This window comes from Simochromis diagramma, unplaced genomic scaffold (assembly GCF_900408965.1).
Source record: "Simochromis diagramma unplaced genomic scaffold, fSimDia1.1 OVJJ01000355.1, whole genome shotgun sequence".
Lineage (NCBI taxonomy): Eukaryota > Metazoa > Chordata > Actinopteri > Cichliformes > Cichlidae > Simochromis > Simochromis diagramma.
In genome coordinates, this window is record NW_024387174.1 from 2,316,065 (window position 1) to 2,330,773 (window position 14,709).

General features: G+C 43.9%; 1 protein-coding gene across 1 annotated transcript; it reads left to right on the forward strand.

Moving 5' to 3' along the window:
• Positions 1–9,879: 9,879 nt before the first annotated feature.
• LOC120744789 lies at positions 9,880–14,475 on the forward strand. The gene is made up of 5 exons (XM_040049352.1): positions 9,880–10,146; positions 11,018–11,151; positions 11,725–11,809; positions 11,982–12,057; positions 12,455–14,475. Exon 5 carries the CDS (start codon positions 12,580–12,582, stop codon positions 14,245–14,247), a length of 1,668 nt encoding a protein of 555 aa, XP_039905286.1. The 5' UTR covers positions 9,880–10,146; positions 11,018–11,151; positions 11,725–11,809; positions 11,982–12,057; positions 12,455–12,579; the 3' UTR covers positions 14,248–14,475.
• The last annotated feature ends 234 nt before the right edge of the window (positions 14,476–14,709 follow it).

Consider the following 14,709-nt stretch of genomic DNA (forward strand, 5'->3'; position numbering starts at 1 on the left):
TAGTGGTGGCTGGTACCCCAGCGACGCTTCAAACGGAGACACACCAGTGGCTGCCAACGTGCTGGAATTGTGAGCGTACTCAATCCAAGCCAATTGGTCACTCCAGGTGGATTGGTTCGAGAAACCACACAGCGTAACATGGTTTCCAACTCCTGGTTCGCCCTCTCCGCCTGACCGTTCGTCTGAGGATAAAAACCTGAAGACAAACTCACTCGGGCCCCTAGTTCTGAACAAAACGCCCTCCACACCCGTGAAGTAAACTGGGGACCCCGATCAGAAACAATGTCCTGTGGAATTCCATGTAATCGAAAAACATGCTCGGTAAGGAGCCGAGCACTCTCCAAGGCAGTCGGGAGCTTGGGCAATGCCACAAAGTGCGCTGCCTTGGAAAAACGATCTATAACAGTGAGTATGGTCGTGTTACCTGACGATGACGGTAGACCAGTGACAAAATCCAAAGCGATATGCGACCAGGGGCGCTTGGGGACCGGCAGAGGTTGCAAGAGACCAGCCTGGGGGGGCACTGGGAGTCTTATTCCAAGCACAGGTAGGGCAGGCCGCAACGTAGTCCCGAACATCCCTGAGGAGAGAGGGCCACCAAAACAAACGTTGCAAAAAACTAATGGTGCGGTTCTTACCAGGGTGGCAGGAGAACTTCGCTGCATGGGCCCAGTGTATAACTCTGCTCCGGACCGTTGTGGGGACGAACAGCCGTCCATCAGGGCCCGTCCCTGGGTCTGGCTCCTGTTGCTGGGCCTCTTTGACTATCTTCTCGATCTCCCATGTGATAGCTCCCACGATGCATGTGGTGGGCAGAATGGGTTTCTGCTTCTCTCCGTTGTCCGTGTGTGGTGCAAATTGGCGTGACAGAGCATCGGGTTTTGTGTTGCGTGATCCTGGTCTGTAGGTTATAGTGATATTGAAACGTGTAAAAAACAGGGCCCACCTGGCTTGACGAGCTTTGAGACGCTTAGCTGCCTGGATATACGCCAAGTTCTTATGGTCTGTCCAAATCACAACGGGGTGTTCACTTCCCTCCAACCAGTGCCTCCATTCCTCCAGGGCCAGTTTGATGGCGAGGAGCTCCCGATCGCCCACGTCGTAATTCCGTTCCGCTTGAGTCAGCCTTCGAGAGAAGAAGGCACATGGATGCAGCTTGTCCCCCACCCGCTGGGAGAGAACGGCCCCCACCCCCGAGTCCGATGCGTCCACCTCCACCACGAATGGTCGGGTGAGGTCAGCCTGGATCAAAATGGGAGCAGAGGAAAACAGTTGTTTCAAATGAGCAAATGCCTGCTGTGCTGAACTAGACCATAGAAAGGGCTGTTTGGGAGAGGTGAGTCGTGTGAGAGGAGAAACCACCTTACTAAAGTTCCTGATGAATCTCCTGTAAAAGTTGGCGAACCCAATAAACCTTTGCAGTTCTCGACGCGTCTTGGGCTCGGGCCACTCTACCACTGCCCTCACTTTAGCAGGATCGGCTCGCAGCTGCCCCTCCTCCAACCCCAAAAACGGCACAGACTGAACATGAAACTGGCATTTCTCACCCTTGACGAAAAGCCGATTCTTCAGCAGACGCTGCAGCACCAGTCTCACCTGTTTCACATGTTCGGCTCGGGTCTTAGAGAAAATGAGGATGTCGTCTAAATAGACAAACACAAAATGATTAATAAAGTCACGCAGAACATCATTAACCATAGCTTGGAAGACAGCGGGGGCATTGGTGAGTCCGAACGGCATGACCAGATATTCGAAGTGCCCCAAATGGGTGTTAAACGCCGTCTTCCATTCATCCCCCTCACGAACACGAACCAGGTGGTATGCATTACGGAGATCGAGTTTGGAAAAGATGGTCGCCCCTTGGAGTAGTTCAAACGCTGAGACAAGAAGAGGGAGGGGATATCTGTTCTTGACTGTAATCTTATTCAGGCCCCGAAAATCTATACAGGGGCGGAGAGACTTTGCGAGTCCTTTTTCTGTACAAAGAAGAATCCAGCCCCCAGAGGGGATGTGGATGGGCGAATTAGACCGGCAGCAAGGGAGTCTGTGATGTAGCGCTCCATTGTCTCACGTTCGGGTTTTGAGATGCTGTAAAGCCAGCTGGTGGGTCATTACCCACCAGCTGGCGCCGGGGTGCAGATCTATCCCGCAATCATAAGGGCGATGAGGCGGGAGAGACACTGCTAGGTCTTTGCTGAATACTTGAGCCAGTTCGTGGTACTCCGGAGGGACGGCTGAGAGATCAGGTGCCTTCACTTGAGCCGCTGGATTTAGGGGCACTAAACTGGGCACCGCTGCACGTAAACAATGTTCATGGCACCACTCGCTCCAACCTGTCACGCGTCCCTGAGCCCAGTCGATCTGCGGGTTGTGCTGTTTGAGCCATGGGAACCCCAAGACCAATGGTGTGCCGGGGGCTTTAAACAGAAACAGGGAAACTCTCTCAACATGGTTACCAGAAAGAACTAAGGTCAGATCGACAATGCAATGAGTTATTTCCGCTAACGGGCTGCCGTTAAGAGCCGAAACTTGAAGAGGCTCCTGGAGAGGAACTTCCTAGCAAGCGATTCGTCCAGAAAACTTTGTTCGGCTCCAGAGTCCACTAACGCACAACACAGGTGAGTGTGAGATTGAAAAACCAACTTAGCAGAACAACTCAGATGGGAAGCAGTGTTCATGGTCGCACCCGTCAGTATTCCCACAGCTACTGACGGGCTTGGTCGTTTCCCCGAGAGGGGCATGCGTCAGCAAAATGTCCCTTCTTCCCACATGCAAAACACTCACCCGTCTGGCGTCTCTTCCTCCAATCTGTGGAGCTCAATCGTGCTCTGCCTAACTGCATAGGCTGCTCCTCCTCCTCCGCTGGCCGCGGGTCCGTCCCCTTCCACTCCAGGGCCGGTAATCCTGTCCGCCACCCAGCGCCTCCCGGTGTCCGCTTGCTGAACTCCCGAAGGTGATCGTCCAACCTAATACATAAATTAATTAATGCACTCAAGGTCTTAGGCAATTCTTTGGTAGCCAACTCACGCTTCAGTCCCTCATTCAGACTGTTCAAGAAAGCTCCCCGGAGCGCCGTTTCCTCCCAACCAGTCTCCTCAGCGAGGATCCAGAAATCCACCGAGAAGTCAGCGACACTCCTCCGGCCCTGCTTTAAGGTAAACATCCTATGTGCTGCACTGTCAGGGTTAGTTCCTTTATCAAAAACACTTCAAAATTTGCTCAAGAAATCAGTGTAAGAAATCTGAGGCTGGGAGTTTAGGACCGCTTGTGCCCACTGCAAGGCTCGACCTGTCAACAGCTCTACCATCAAGGTTATTTTGGAACAATCAGTGGCGTAAGCCTGAGGCTGCTGCCTAAAAATGAGGGCACACTGCGTTAAAAAGTCCCCTACTTTTGTCTAATTCTCCAGAAAATTTCTCTGGGACAGGCAATGAATGTTCATGCTGTGGCGGAGGAGGTGAGGGGGGCAGTGGGCAAGCAGCAGCGACGTTGATCGGAGGTGGCACTGGTGAAGGCCCCCCAGCAGCTCCAGGTGGAGATAGCAACATACCTTTTAGCTCCGTCACAGCCTGGATTAGCGCTGATTGCTCCTTGGAGAAATGGTGTAACATTTTCTCATGGCGTTCTAGTAGCTCCACCTGGAGCGACAGCTCGCGCCGCCAGGGTGACGAGTCCGCTGAGTCCACTTGGCTGGAATGTTCTGTCATGGGGAATTGGGTTAAAGGACTCAGGTGCGAGACTCCTTGCAGAGTGACAGTGAATGTATTCACAGTGAAAAGGTGAGTCAACAGTTCGAGTCTGTAATCCAGAAAGGGCAGTGCAGTGATACGGTGACTTCTCCCCGCGGTGACAGTGCAGTGACAATCCAAAACAACTCCTTGTGCCTGCTCCTCCTCCGATCCCTGAATCCTGGAGGCAGATGAGAAAAGCACACGCACAGTAACGAAAATGTTCTTTCCTTCACAAACTGGGTATGCTAGTCGCGACTACGCTACCTGGTTTAGTTCAACGTTCCAGCGTTGGTTGTGACTCGACCACACCGTTAAATAGGTCTGCGATTCCAGGACGATTCCAGCTCAGGACACTCCCCTCGGGTCAGCTGCCGTTCTGTGCCACGGCTTCCGGAAGTACATGTTCCAGCAGAAAAACACATGCACAGCATGCACAGGATGGAGAGGAGAACACGACACAGTACACACAAACACCACCAAAAATTGGCAAGGCGATTGGTGAGGACCGTCTAGCCGTGACAGTATCCATGTTATCTTATCTACTCTGATCTGACTTGCTGTAACAGGGTTGCATAAAAACTGTATCTCTGACACCTAACTGTATGAATATACTTTTTTGATTTTTTTTAAATACATATTTAAGCTGAAAAATCATGTTCATACTTTGCAACTTTAAAGAAACTGAAAATGACTGACTTCACTGTTTACCCAGTGAAACCTTATATTTAAACAACAGAAAGAATGACGACATATCAAAAAATTAAATAAATAAATTAAAGTTCTGCTCCCACAATAAGTTATCCTAGATGAAAAATAACGTGGGAGTTTAAGGTTAATGATAGCCACGAATATGATTGTGAAAAACAGGACTTTTTCATTCATTTTCAGGTTCACTATTTCTGGGAATCACTCAGATTCCCAGATGGGGCATGTTCAGAAACAGCTCCGATGATGATGTCAACGTGTTTACGGAAGCGGTTGTGGGATTCATCGGGAAACTAGCGGATGATACCGTGGAGACAAAGACTATCACAACGTTTCCCAACCAGAAGCCGTGGGTGGATAAAACCATCCGCGACGCTCTGAGATCCCGCACCGCTGCCTACAACACGGGACTCACGACGGGGGACATGGACCCGTACAAAGCCGCGTCATATAACGTGCGGAGGGCGGTGAAAGAGGCGAAGCAGCGCTACGGGAGGAAACTAGAGTCACAACTCCAACAGAGTGACTCTAGGAGCCCGTGGCGGGGACTAAGGACAATAACGGACTATAAAGCACCAACAACCGGTATGACGAACGCGGCCGTGACTCTGGCAGACGAGCTGAACACTTTCTATGCTCGCTTCGAGGCTGCAGCTAAGGACTCCAACGATGCTAGTGTTAGCGGCGCTAACGGCTGCAGACAGGAAGATACTGCCAGCACCGGAAACGTGCTCGTCGTCTCCGAGCATGAAGTAAGGAGAGCCTTCAAGAGAGTGAACACCAGGAAAGCAGCAGGCCCAGACGGCATCCCAGGTCGTATCCTAAGAGACTGCGCATACCAGCTAGCTCCTGTGTTCACTGAGATATTCAACATCTCTTTATCTCAGTCGGTGATCCCCACATGCTTCAAAGAGTCCATCATTGTTCCTGTCCCGAAGAAACCCCACCCTGCTTCTCTCAATGACTATCGCCCTGTAGCCCTCACCTCAGTAGTGATGAAGTGCTTTGAACGCCTGGTCAGAGACTTCATCATTTCTTCACTACCAGACACACTGGACCCACTACAGTTCGCTTACCGTCCAAATCGTTCCACAGACGATGCCATCTCTCATCTCCTCCACACATCACTCACTCACTTGGACACTAGAAGGGGGAATTATGTTAAAATGCTCTTCATAGACTACAGCTCTGCATTTAACACCATAATTCCCTCCACACTCACCACCAAGCTGGAGCATCTGGGACTCAGCTCATCTATGTGTCAGTGGATCTCCAACTTCCTAACTGGCAGACCACAGGCAGTAAGGATGGGCGGACATGTCTCAGCCTCCACCACTCTCAGCACTGGAGCCCCCCAGGGGTGTGTTCTGAGCCCCCTGCTGTACTCTCTGCACACATGACTGTGTGGCCACTACCAGCTCCACCACCATCATCAAGTTTGCTGACGACACCGTCGTGGTGGGCCTGATCTCTGATAACAACGAGACGGCCTACCTGAAGGAGATTAGGAATCTGGAGAACTGGTGCCAGAGGAACAACCTCCTTCTAAACGTCAGTAAGACAAAGGAGCTGATAGTGGACTTCAGCACTAAGCAGGAGAGGAACTACCAGACCCCTGTCATCAACGAGTGCCCAGTGGAGAGAGTGGACAGCTTCAAATACCTCGGAGTTCACATCACGCAGGACCTGTCATGGTCCTGTCACATCAACACCGTGGTGAAAAAGGCCCGTCAGCGTCTCTACCACCTCAGACGCTTGAGAGACTTCCAACTGCCCTCCAAGGTGCTCAGGAACTTTTACTCCTGCACCATAGAGAGCATCCTGACGGGAAACATCTTAACCTGGTTCGGGAACAGCACCATGGAGGACAGACGAGCTCTACAGAGGGTTGTGCGATCAGCTGAGCGCACCATCCGCTCCGAGCTCCCTGACCTGCACTCAATCTACAGCAGGCGGTGCTGGACCAAGGCCAGGAAGATCGTGAGGGACCTCAGCCATCCCAACAACAGACTGTTCTCTCTGTTGAGGTCAGGAAAGCGATTCCGCTCCCTGAAGACCAACACAGAGAGACTGAGGAGGAGCTTCTTCCCGCAGGCGATACGGTCTCTCAATCACACCACCACACAGTACTGACCCACACATACAGTTCTTACACACACTGGACATTCTGGACATTGTTTTCACTTCATTACTTAAATCACGCTGCTGTTATTGTGTATATATTTATTTATATTTCTTCATACATTCTTATATAGTTCTATATTGTGTATTTTGTTGTACAGTTATTTTATTTTCAACTTTAATTTATATATTTTATCTTATTCTCCCAGTTAAATTTACCCTTCATTCTAATTTGTGTTGTACAGTTATTTCATTTTTAACCTTAATTTATATTTTATTCCTTCCTAGTTAAATTTACCCTTTTTAATTTTTCATATTTATTTCCTATCTTATTCATAGCCTTTTCCTTTTTTGTTTTCTTTAGGTCACGAGCAGTTGTCCAAGCATTTCACTACATATCGTACTGTGTGTGACTGTGTACGTGACAAATAAAATTTGAATTTGAAATTTGATTTGATTCCTGTCACAGTTCAACTTATTGAGGTTAGAGGTAAGCTCCCCTTATGTAAGAGGCTTATATCGTTAGATACTATTATCAGAGGAAGAAGAAAGTACAATAATATTTTTCATATTTGTTAAGGTCTCTCATATATGAAATGGATTCTCATATAAAAATGGTTAACTGTCTTTATCCTGTCTTCCTTCTCTCACCCCAACCAATCACAGCAGATGGCCCCGCCCCTCCCTGAGCCTGGTTCTGCTGGAGGTTTCTTCCTGTTAAAAGGGAGTTTTTCCTTCCCACTGTCGCCAAAGTGCTTGCTCATAGGGGGTCATATGATTGTTGGGTTTTTCTCTGTATCTATGAAGCGCCTTGAGGCGACTTTTGTTGTGATTTGGCGCTATATAAATAAAATTGAATTGAATTGAATTGAATGGGAGGGTATTTATCTATCTATCTATAGAAAGATAGTGTAGTGGTAACACTACTCATCTACCAGTTCGAATGTCACCCAGATTAACAAGGTCCACATCAGGTCTCTAGGACACACTGTTGAGAAGTGGGCTTCTGGAACAAGAAGACACAAGTGAGCAAGGGATGAGAACAGAGAGCTGTTGGAATCTGAAGTAAGGAAGTAATCCCAGTAAAAGAGGATGTCAGACCTATGGAGTCTTTGACACCCAACACCCAACATTAGTGAAACAACTAGTAGCTCAGTGTTTCAACATCTGGAAGATGCAACTGCTATCACAACTAGAGACTGATGAGGTACAACACAAATGCTACAGCAGAGGGGTGCCAGTGTGTGTGATGCAGAAAGGGATGCTTAAGAAGAAGTCCATATGGAACTTGAGGAAATTGAGGTATAAGAATAAAAACTGCTTACCCAGCAAAGCGAGCCACATTTTAATAATCTGGGGGAAAAAATATTTAAAATATGACCTATGAGACTTTTGAATGTTATTATTGATCAGTCTGTTTTAATTCAATGTGCTTGCGACATGTGTATCAAATGTCTTCCACAGCAGATCGAGTGTCTGCTCTGATAACCATCTTGCCAACAACTGATAACATTGTGGAAAACTTTGAGTTTGAGGTTAATGATAGCCACGAATATGATTGTGAAAAACAAGACTTTTTCTTTCATTTTCAGGTTCACTATTTCTGGGAATCACTCAGATTCCTGTCACAGTTCAACTTATTGAGGTTAGAGGTAAGATCCCCTTATGTAAGAGGCTTATATCGTTAGATACTATTATCAGAGGAAGAAGAAAGTACAATAATGTTTTTCATATTTGTTAAGGTCTCTCATATATGAAATGGATTCTCATATAAAAATGGTTAACTGCAGAAGTGGTTAAATTGATTGAACCAGCAGGCAGGGAAGACTGTGTGTGTGTGTGTGTGTGTGTGTGTGTGTGTGGCTTCTTTCTATCTTGGTGGCCCTTGTTGAGACCAAAATCCAGGTCTCAACAGAGTTGAAGACATTTTTCACACTCAAAATGTGTTTTTAATGTCAGGATTACAATTGAGTTATGGTTAGGTTTAGAGTATCGCTGTCAGCATTAATCTCATTAAAATGACGTCAACGCCATAACTGCATTAACACGGTAAATCTCTGTTGGCTTCCCTTCATTGGCTTCCTGTTAAATCCAGAATTGAATTCAAAATCCTGCTCCTCACATACAAGGTCTTAAATAATCAGGCCCCATCTTATCTTAATGACCTTGTAGTACCATATCACCCTGTTAGAGCACTTCGCTCTCACACTGCAGGCCTACTTGTTGTTCCTAGAGTATTTAAAAGTAGAATGGGAGGCAGAGCCTTCAGTTTTCAGGCCCCTCTTCTGTGGAACCAGCTTCCAGTTTGGATTCAGGAGACAGACACTATCTCTACTTTTAAGATTAGGCTTCAAACTTTCCTTTTTGCTAAAGCATATAGTTAGGGCTGGACCAGGTGACCCTGAATCCTCCCTTAGTTATGCTGCAATAGACGTAGGCTGCCGGGGATTCCCATGATGCATTGAGTTTTTCCTTTCCAGTCACCTTTCTCACTCACTATGTGTTAACAGACCTCTCTGCATTGAATCATATCTGTTATTAATCTCTGTCTCTCTTCCACAGCATGTCTTTTATCCTGTCTTCCTTCTCTCACCCCAACCAATCACAGCAGATGGCCCCGCCCCTCCCTGAGCCTGGTTCTGCTGGAGGTTTCTTCCTGTTAAAAGGGAGTTTTTCCTTCCCACTGTCGCCAAAGTGCTTGCTCATAGGGGGTCATATGATTGTTGGGTTTTTCTCTGTATCTATGAAGCGCCTTGAGGCGACTTTTGTTGTGATTTGGCGCTATATAAATAAAATTGAATTGAATGGGAGGGTATTTATCTATCTATCTATAGAAAGATAGTGTAGTGGTAACACTACTCGTCTACCAGTTCGAATGTCACCCAGATTAACAAGGTCCGCATCAGGTCTCTAGGACACACTGTTGAGAAGTGGGCTTCTGGAACAAGAAGACACAAGTGAGCAAGGGATGAGAACAGAGAGCTGTTGGAATCTGAAGTAAGGAAGTAATCCCAGTAAAAGAGGATGTCAGACCTATGGAGTCTTTGACACCCAACATTAGTGAAACAACTAGTAGCTCAGTGTTTCAACATCTGGAAGATGCAACTGCTATCACAACTAGAGACTGATAAGGTACAACACAAATGCTACAGCAGAGGGGTGCCTAAGAAGAAGTCCATATGGAACTTGAGAATAAAGACTGCTTACCCAGCAAAAAGAACCACATTTTAAAAATCTGGGGGGAAAAAATTCTGAAAACTTTTCTTATAAAAAAAAAAATTGAGGCAGTCTGCGAAAGAAACTGCTTTAAAATATGACCTATGAGACTTTTGAATGTTATTATTGATCAGTCTGTTTTAATTCAATGTGCTTGCGACATGTGTATCAAATGTCTTCCACAGCAGATCGAGTGTCTGCTCTGATAACCATCTTGCCAACAACTGATAACATTGTGGAAAACTTTGAGTTTGAGGTTAATGATAGCCACGAATATGATTGTGAAAAACAAGACTTTTTCTTTCATTTTCAGGTTCACTATTTCTGGGAATCACTCAGATTCCTGTCACAGTTCAACTTATTGAGGTTAGAGGTAAGATCCCCTTATGTAAGAGGCTTATATCGTTAGATACTATTATCAGAGGAAGAAGAATGGTAAACGGCCTGCATTTGTATAGCGCTTTTCTAGTCCTTAAGGACCCCAAAGCGCTTTACACAACCAGTCATCCACCCATCCACACACACACATTCACACACTGGCGATAGCAAGCTACATTGTAGCCACAGCTGCCCTGGGGCGCACTGACAGAGGCGAGGCTGCCGGACACTGGTACCACCGGGCCCTCTGACCACCACCAGTAGGCAAACATGGGGTTAGTATCTTGCCCAAGGATATTTGGCAAGCAGCCAGGAGGCAGCGTGGGATCAAACTACCGACCTTCTGATTAGTGGCTGACCTGCTCTGCCACCTGAGCTACAGCCACCCCACCCCTGCCGTAAACTACAATAATGTTTTTCACATTGTTTTGCTTTGAGGTTAATCCTATAATGCCCTTTATATCATATTTGATACATGAGTCTCTGAACTTTTTTGGTCTAAAAATAACATTGTTTTTAACAAACACTTGCCAAAAATGCCCAAAGTATCCAATGCGATACAAAACTGTATAATAAGTATATAATAAAAATATGTCATACACAGCATGATATATCAAAATAATTGTTGTGGATTTTCTTATAAGGGTTAATAAACATCTCAGAGTTTTCTGGCTATTTTTTGATGGGTTGGGTCTTACAGGGTTAATGATAGCACTAAATGTGACTGTAGAAAATTGTTTCACTTTCAAGCTTACATATTACATCTATAGCTACATTACATATAGATATTTATTGGTATTATCTGCTTATTCCCTGCCTAGTTCCACCCATGTGCCATAAAATTCTTTTCTGCTTTCGTTTTGAAGATGACACGAGTAAGGAGGGAAAAAAAGTAACATCAGAGCAGATAAAGTTGGGGAGTGGGGACGTGACAGATAAAAGGAACCACAGAGTGCAGTAGAGCAGAACTTGTGCTGTCTTTCTGATCAGAGAAGTTGCCGTAAGTAGTTAAATACTGATCTGTTTTTTCATTACTGATTCATTTTCATTTCACTGAAATCAAAAAGATGTTGACATTTATTAGTGTTTCTATGTTGCAGGACTAAATGTTAAATCTACACAAACACAGATGAAAGAAAATATTAGTGTATACATTCTGTGTGTAACCCATCACACTTTTAGAGTTAAATAAATTAAAACTCCAAGCATGAAGTTGGAAAAGAATAGCAACTTTTAGTTTTGCAAGATAGAGAATACTATTATGATTGTTTGCAGTTTTGATTTGCTTCTCCGATTGAAAAGTATGTTGACTTACTGCTGGCTGCGTCACACACACACAGCTGTTAAATAAATTCAAAGAAGATATTTTGACTGACCAAATCTGATTCTTCTTACCCCATCCTACCAGGTGTCTATTGACAGCTTAATTTTAAAGGGATTTTTCTGTAATGTATTAATTATTCTTACAAAGTTAGTTGAGCCACATTAAAGCAGATTAGAAGAGTTGTTGCATCATAAACATAATATATGTTTCATGTGGTTTTTTGTTGGCCTTTTTCTTTTTAGATTTTAGGAGTTTTTAAAAGACTCATCTGAATGTAAGCCAACAAATCATATCAACTCTGTGGCTAATGGCAAGGAGCCTAACAGCGTAAGAGGTGGGTTTTAATTAATTTCTATCCTTAAAGCCTTCAAAAAAATAAAATAAAATAAAATAATAAAATGTTACATGTCATGAAATTGTAGTTTTTGTTATGTATAAACTGATGTGAAAATTACAGCTGTAAATTTAAGACACTATTATTATTAACTCTGCGTTTTGTATTTTAGGAGGAGTTTTTTTAAAAGACCAGTTTGAATCCAAACCAATATATCTCAACGTCTAAAAGCACGTGACTGAGAACAGGTAAGGAGCCTAATTTTCAAAAGTGAAAGATTTTTTAATATAAAAATGGATTTTTACTATATTGCACGATGTTTGTAATGGTTAAAGTATAAAAATAAGACTTGTAAATGTGAAGAAAAACAATCAGTGGCCACCGGCTTGGTTTACGTTTTCTTGTTTCAGGGCCATCAGCTCATTGGTTGTTTCTGAAACATGAACTGGTTGTCAATTACTTGTTTTCATATTGCTTTTTGTGCTACAGTGCAGCTAAACTCAGCTGGTTTTCTGTTTTTATGTCTGTTTAATTATGTCTTTTTTTATATGTCTGTTTAACGTACAAACTAGATGATGCTTTTCTAGTTAAAAATAGAGTTGAATTCTGTGTATTTTAATTTTTGAATACATTTTTCATCTGCAGATCAGGGGCTGAAAGAACATCTTAACAACACAAGACCCTGACTGCGCAGAAGCCACTATATTTGTTCCTGAAAGAAGAAAAATTTAGATCTTTGTAGTAAATTTAATAACTGACGTACAACAATAATGTTGAAATATTTCAAACGAGAAGAAGAGCCCAAAAAGCTTTCAGATGCTATAAAAAAAAATTGCAAACAATCAAAAACACATACAGGGCCTCTCCCTGTTTATATAATTCCACTGAAAAAAAATAATTTCAATGTCGATGGATGCAAGAGTTTCACTTTTGGGAAAGAGTCCAGTAAACCTAATCGCACCATAATGGTTCTCGGAGCGACTGGTGCTGGGAAGTCAACTCTCATCAACGGGATGATCAATTACATTTTAGGTGTTAAATGGGAGGATCCATATCGATTTAAGTTAGTTGATGAGGGTGAGTTAACTTCACAGTCCGAGAGTCAGACCTCTGAAGTCACTGTGTACAAAGTCAACTACCAGGAGGGATTTGAAATTGAGTTCTCTCTGACCATTGTGGACACTCCAGGCTTTGGAGATACAAGAGGCATAGAAAAAGACAGAGAGATCACAGAGCAGCTACGTAATCTCTTCTCTGCTCAGGGTGGTGTCAGTGAAATCGATGCTGTGTGTTTTGTAGCTCAGGCTGCTTTAGCACGACTCACAGCAACACAGAAATATGTGTTTGATTCAGTGCTCTCAATCTTTGGCAAAGATGTGGCAGAAAACATCAGGATTCTGGTGACATTTGCAGACGGTCAGCGACCTCCAGTTCTAGAGGCGATCAATGCTGCAGGAGTCCCATGTCCTAAAACAAAAGACGGACTGCCAGTTCACTTCAAATTCAATAACTCAGCGCTGTTTGCAAATAACAAATCAGCTGTAGCAGAAAGCATGAGTGATGACGATGAAGAAGAAGGTGGCTTTGATCAGATGTTTTGGGAGATGGGGACAAAAAGCATGAAAAGGTTTTTTGCTGCTCTGAATAAAATAGAACCCAAAAGCTTGACAATGACAAAGGAAGTCCTCAGAGAAAGAAAGCAGCTCGAGAATTCGGTTGAGAATCTGCAGGAGCAGGTGAAACTTGGGTTAGCCAAGCTTGAGGAGATAAAAGAGACGAGTGAAAAACTTAAAGAACATGAAGCAGAGATCAGCAGAAATGAGAACTTTGAGTTTGAAGTTACTGTCAAAAAGCCTTATCATGATGACATTTCTAGGACTGGAAACTACATCACCAACTGTCAGCAGTGTCATGCCACCTGTCACTACCCTTGTGCCTATGCAAATGATGCAGATAAAAGGAGCTGTTCAGCAATGGGGCCAGATGGATATTGTACTCAATGTCCAGGAAAATGTATTTGGAATGTACACTTTAACCAGAAGTACAAATGGGGCTATGAAGATGTTAAAGAGAAAAGAACAATAAAAGAGCTGGAAGAAAAGTATCGGGAAGCCACAGGAGAGAAGATGACTGTTCAGAAAGTGATTGATAAACTGAATGCTGAGTATGACTGTTTGCAGGCTGACGTAGTGAAACTGATGGAGAGATCTTCCAAGTGTCTGAACAGACTCAAAGAGATAGCACTGAAGCCCAACCCTCTGTCCACTCCAGAGTACATCGACATGCTTATTGAAGGAGAGAAATCTGAGGCCAAACCAGGCTGGAAGCAACGAGTTCAGTCTCTGACGTCCATGAAGGAAAAAGCAGAGACAATGGCTAAAATAGAGCAAGGCAAGAAACTCCTGCGTCATCAAGAATCACTTGATGTTAATCCTTAGCCAAATCCATGAAACAGCACATAGTCACAGGCAGTCAGATAATGATAGAGGGTAAAATCACAGCCAGCTGCAGCAACCTCTGAATGATTTTAAAGTTTCACCACTTTTTGTATTTATGATTCTGAAAGTTTAGAAAGAATATGTACTTGACCTACTACAAGCAACTTCAAAGTTAAATAAAACATAATAAAATTCATTGGTTTTTTAATTTCCTGATCAACTGTATTTTCTTTTCTACTGGTTGACACGTCATTCTCATCTTCATGCTCATTTTAAAATTTATATGTTTTCTTTTTATTTATCTAAGGTTGAATCATTTAATTTAATCAAAAACAATTAATCATGTCCTTTCTAATCTTAACTCTTCAATGAATTTTCTGATTCTAAGATAAATAAAGTGGTAAATATGCTTTGTGAAGTGAATGCATATATTTGAGCCTGTATAAAATCCAAAATAAATTA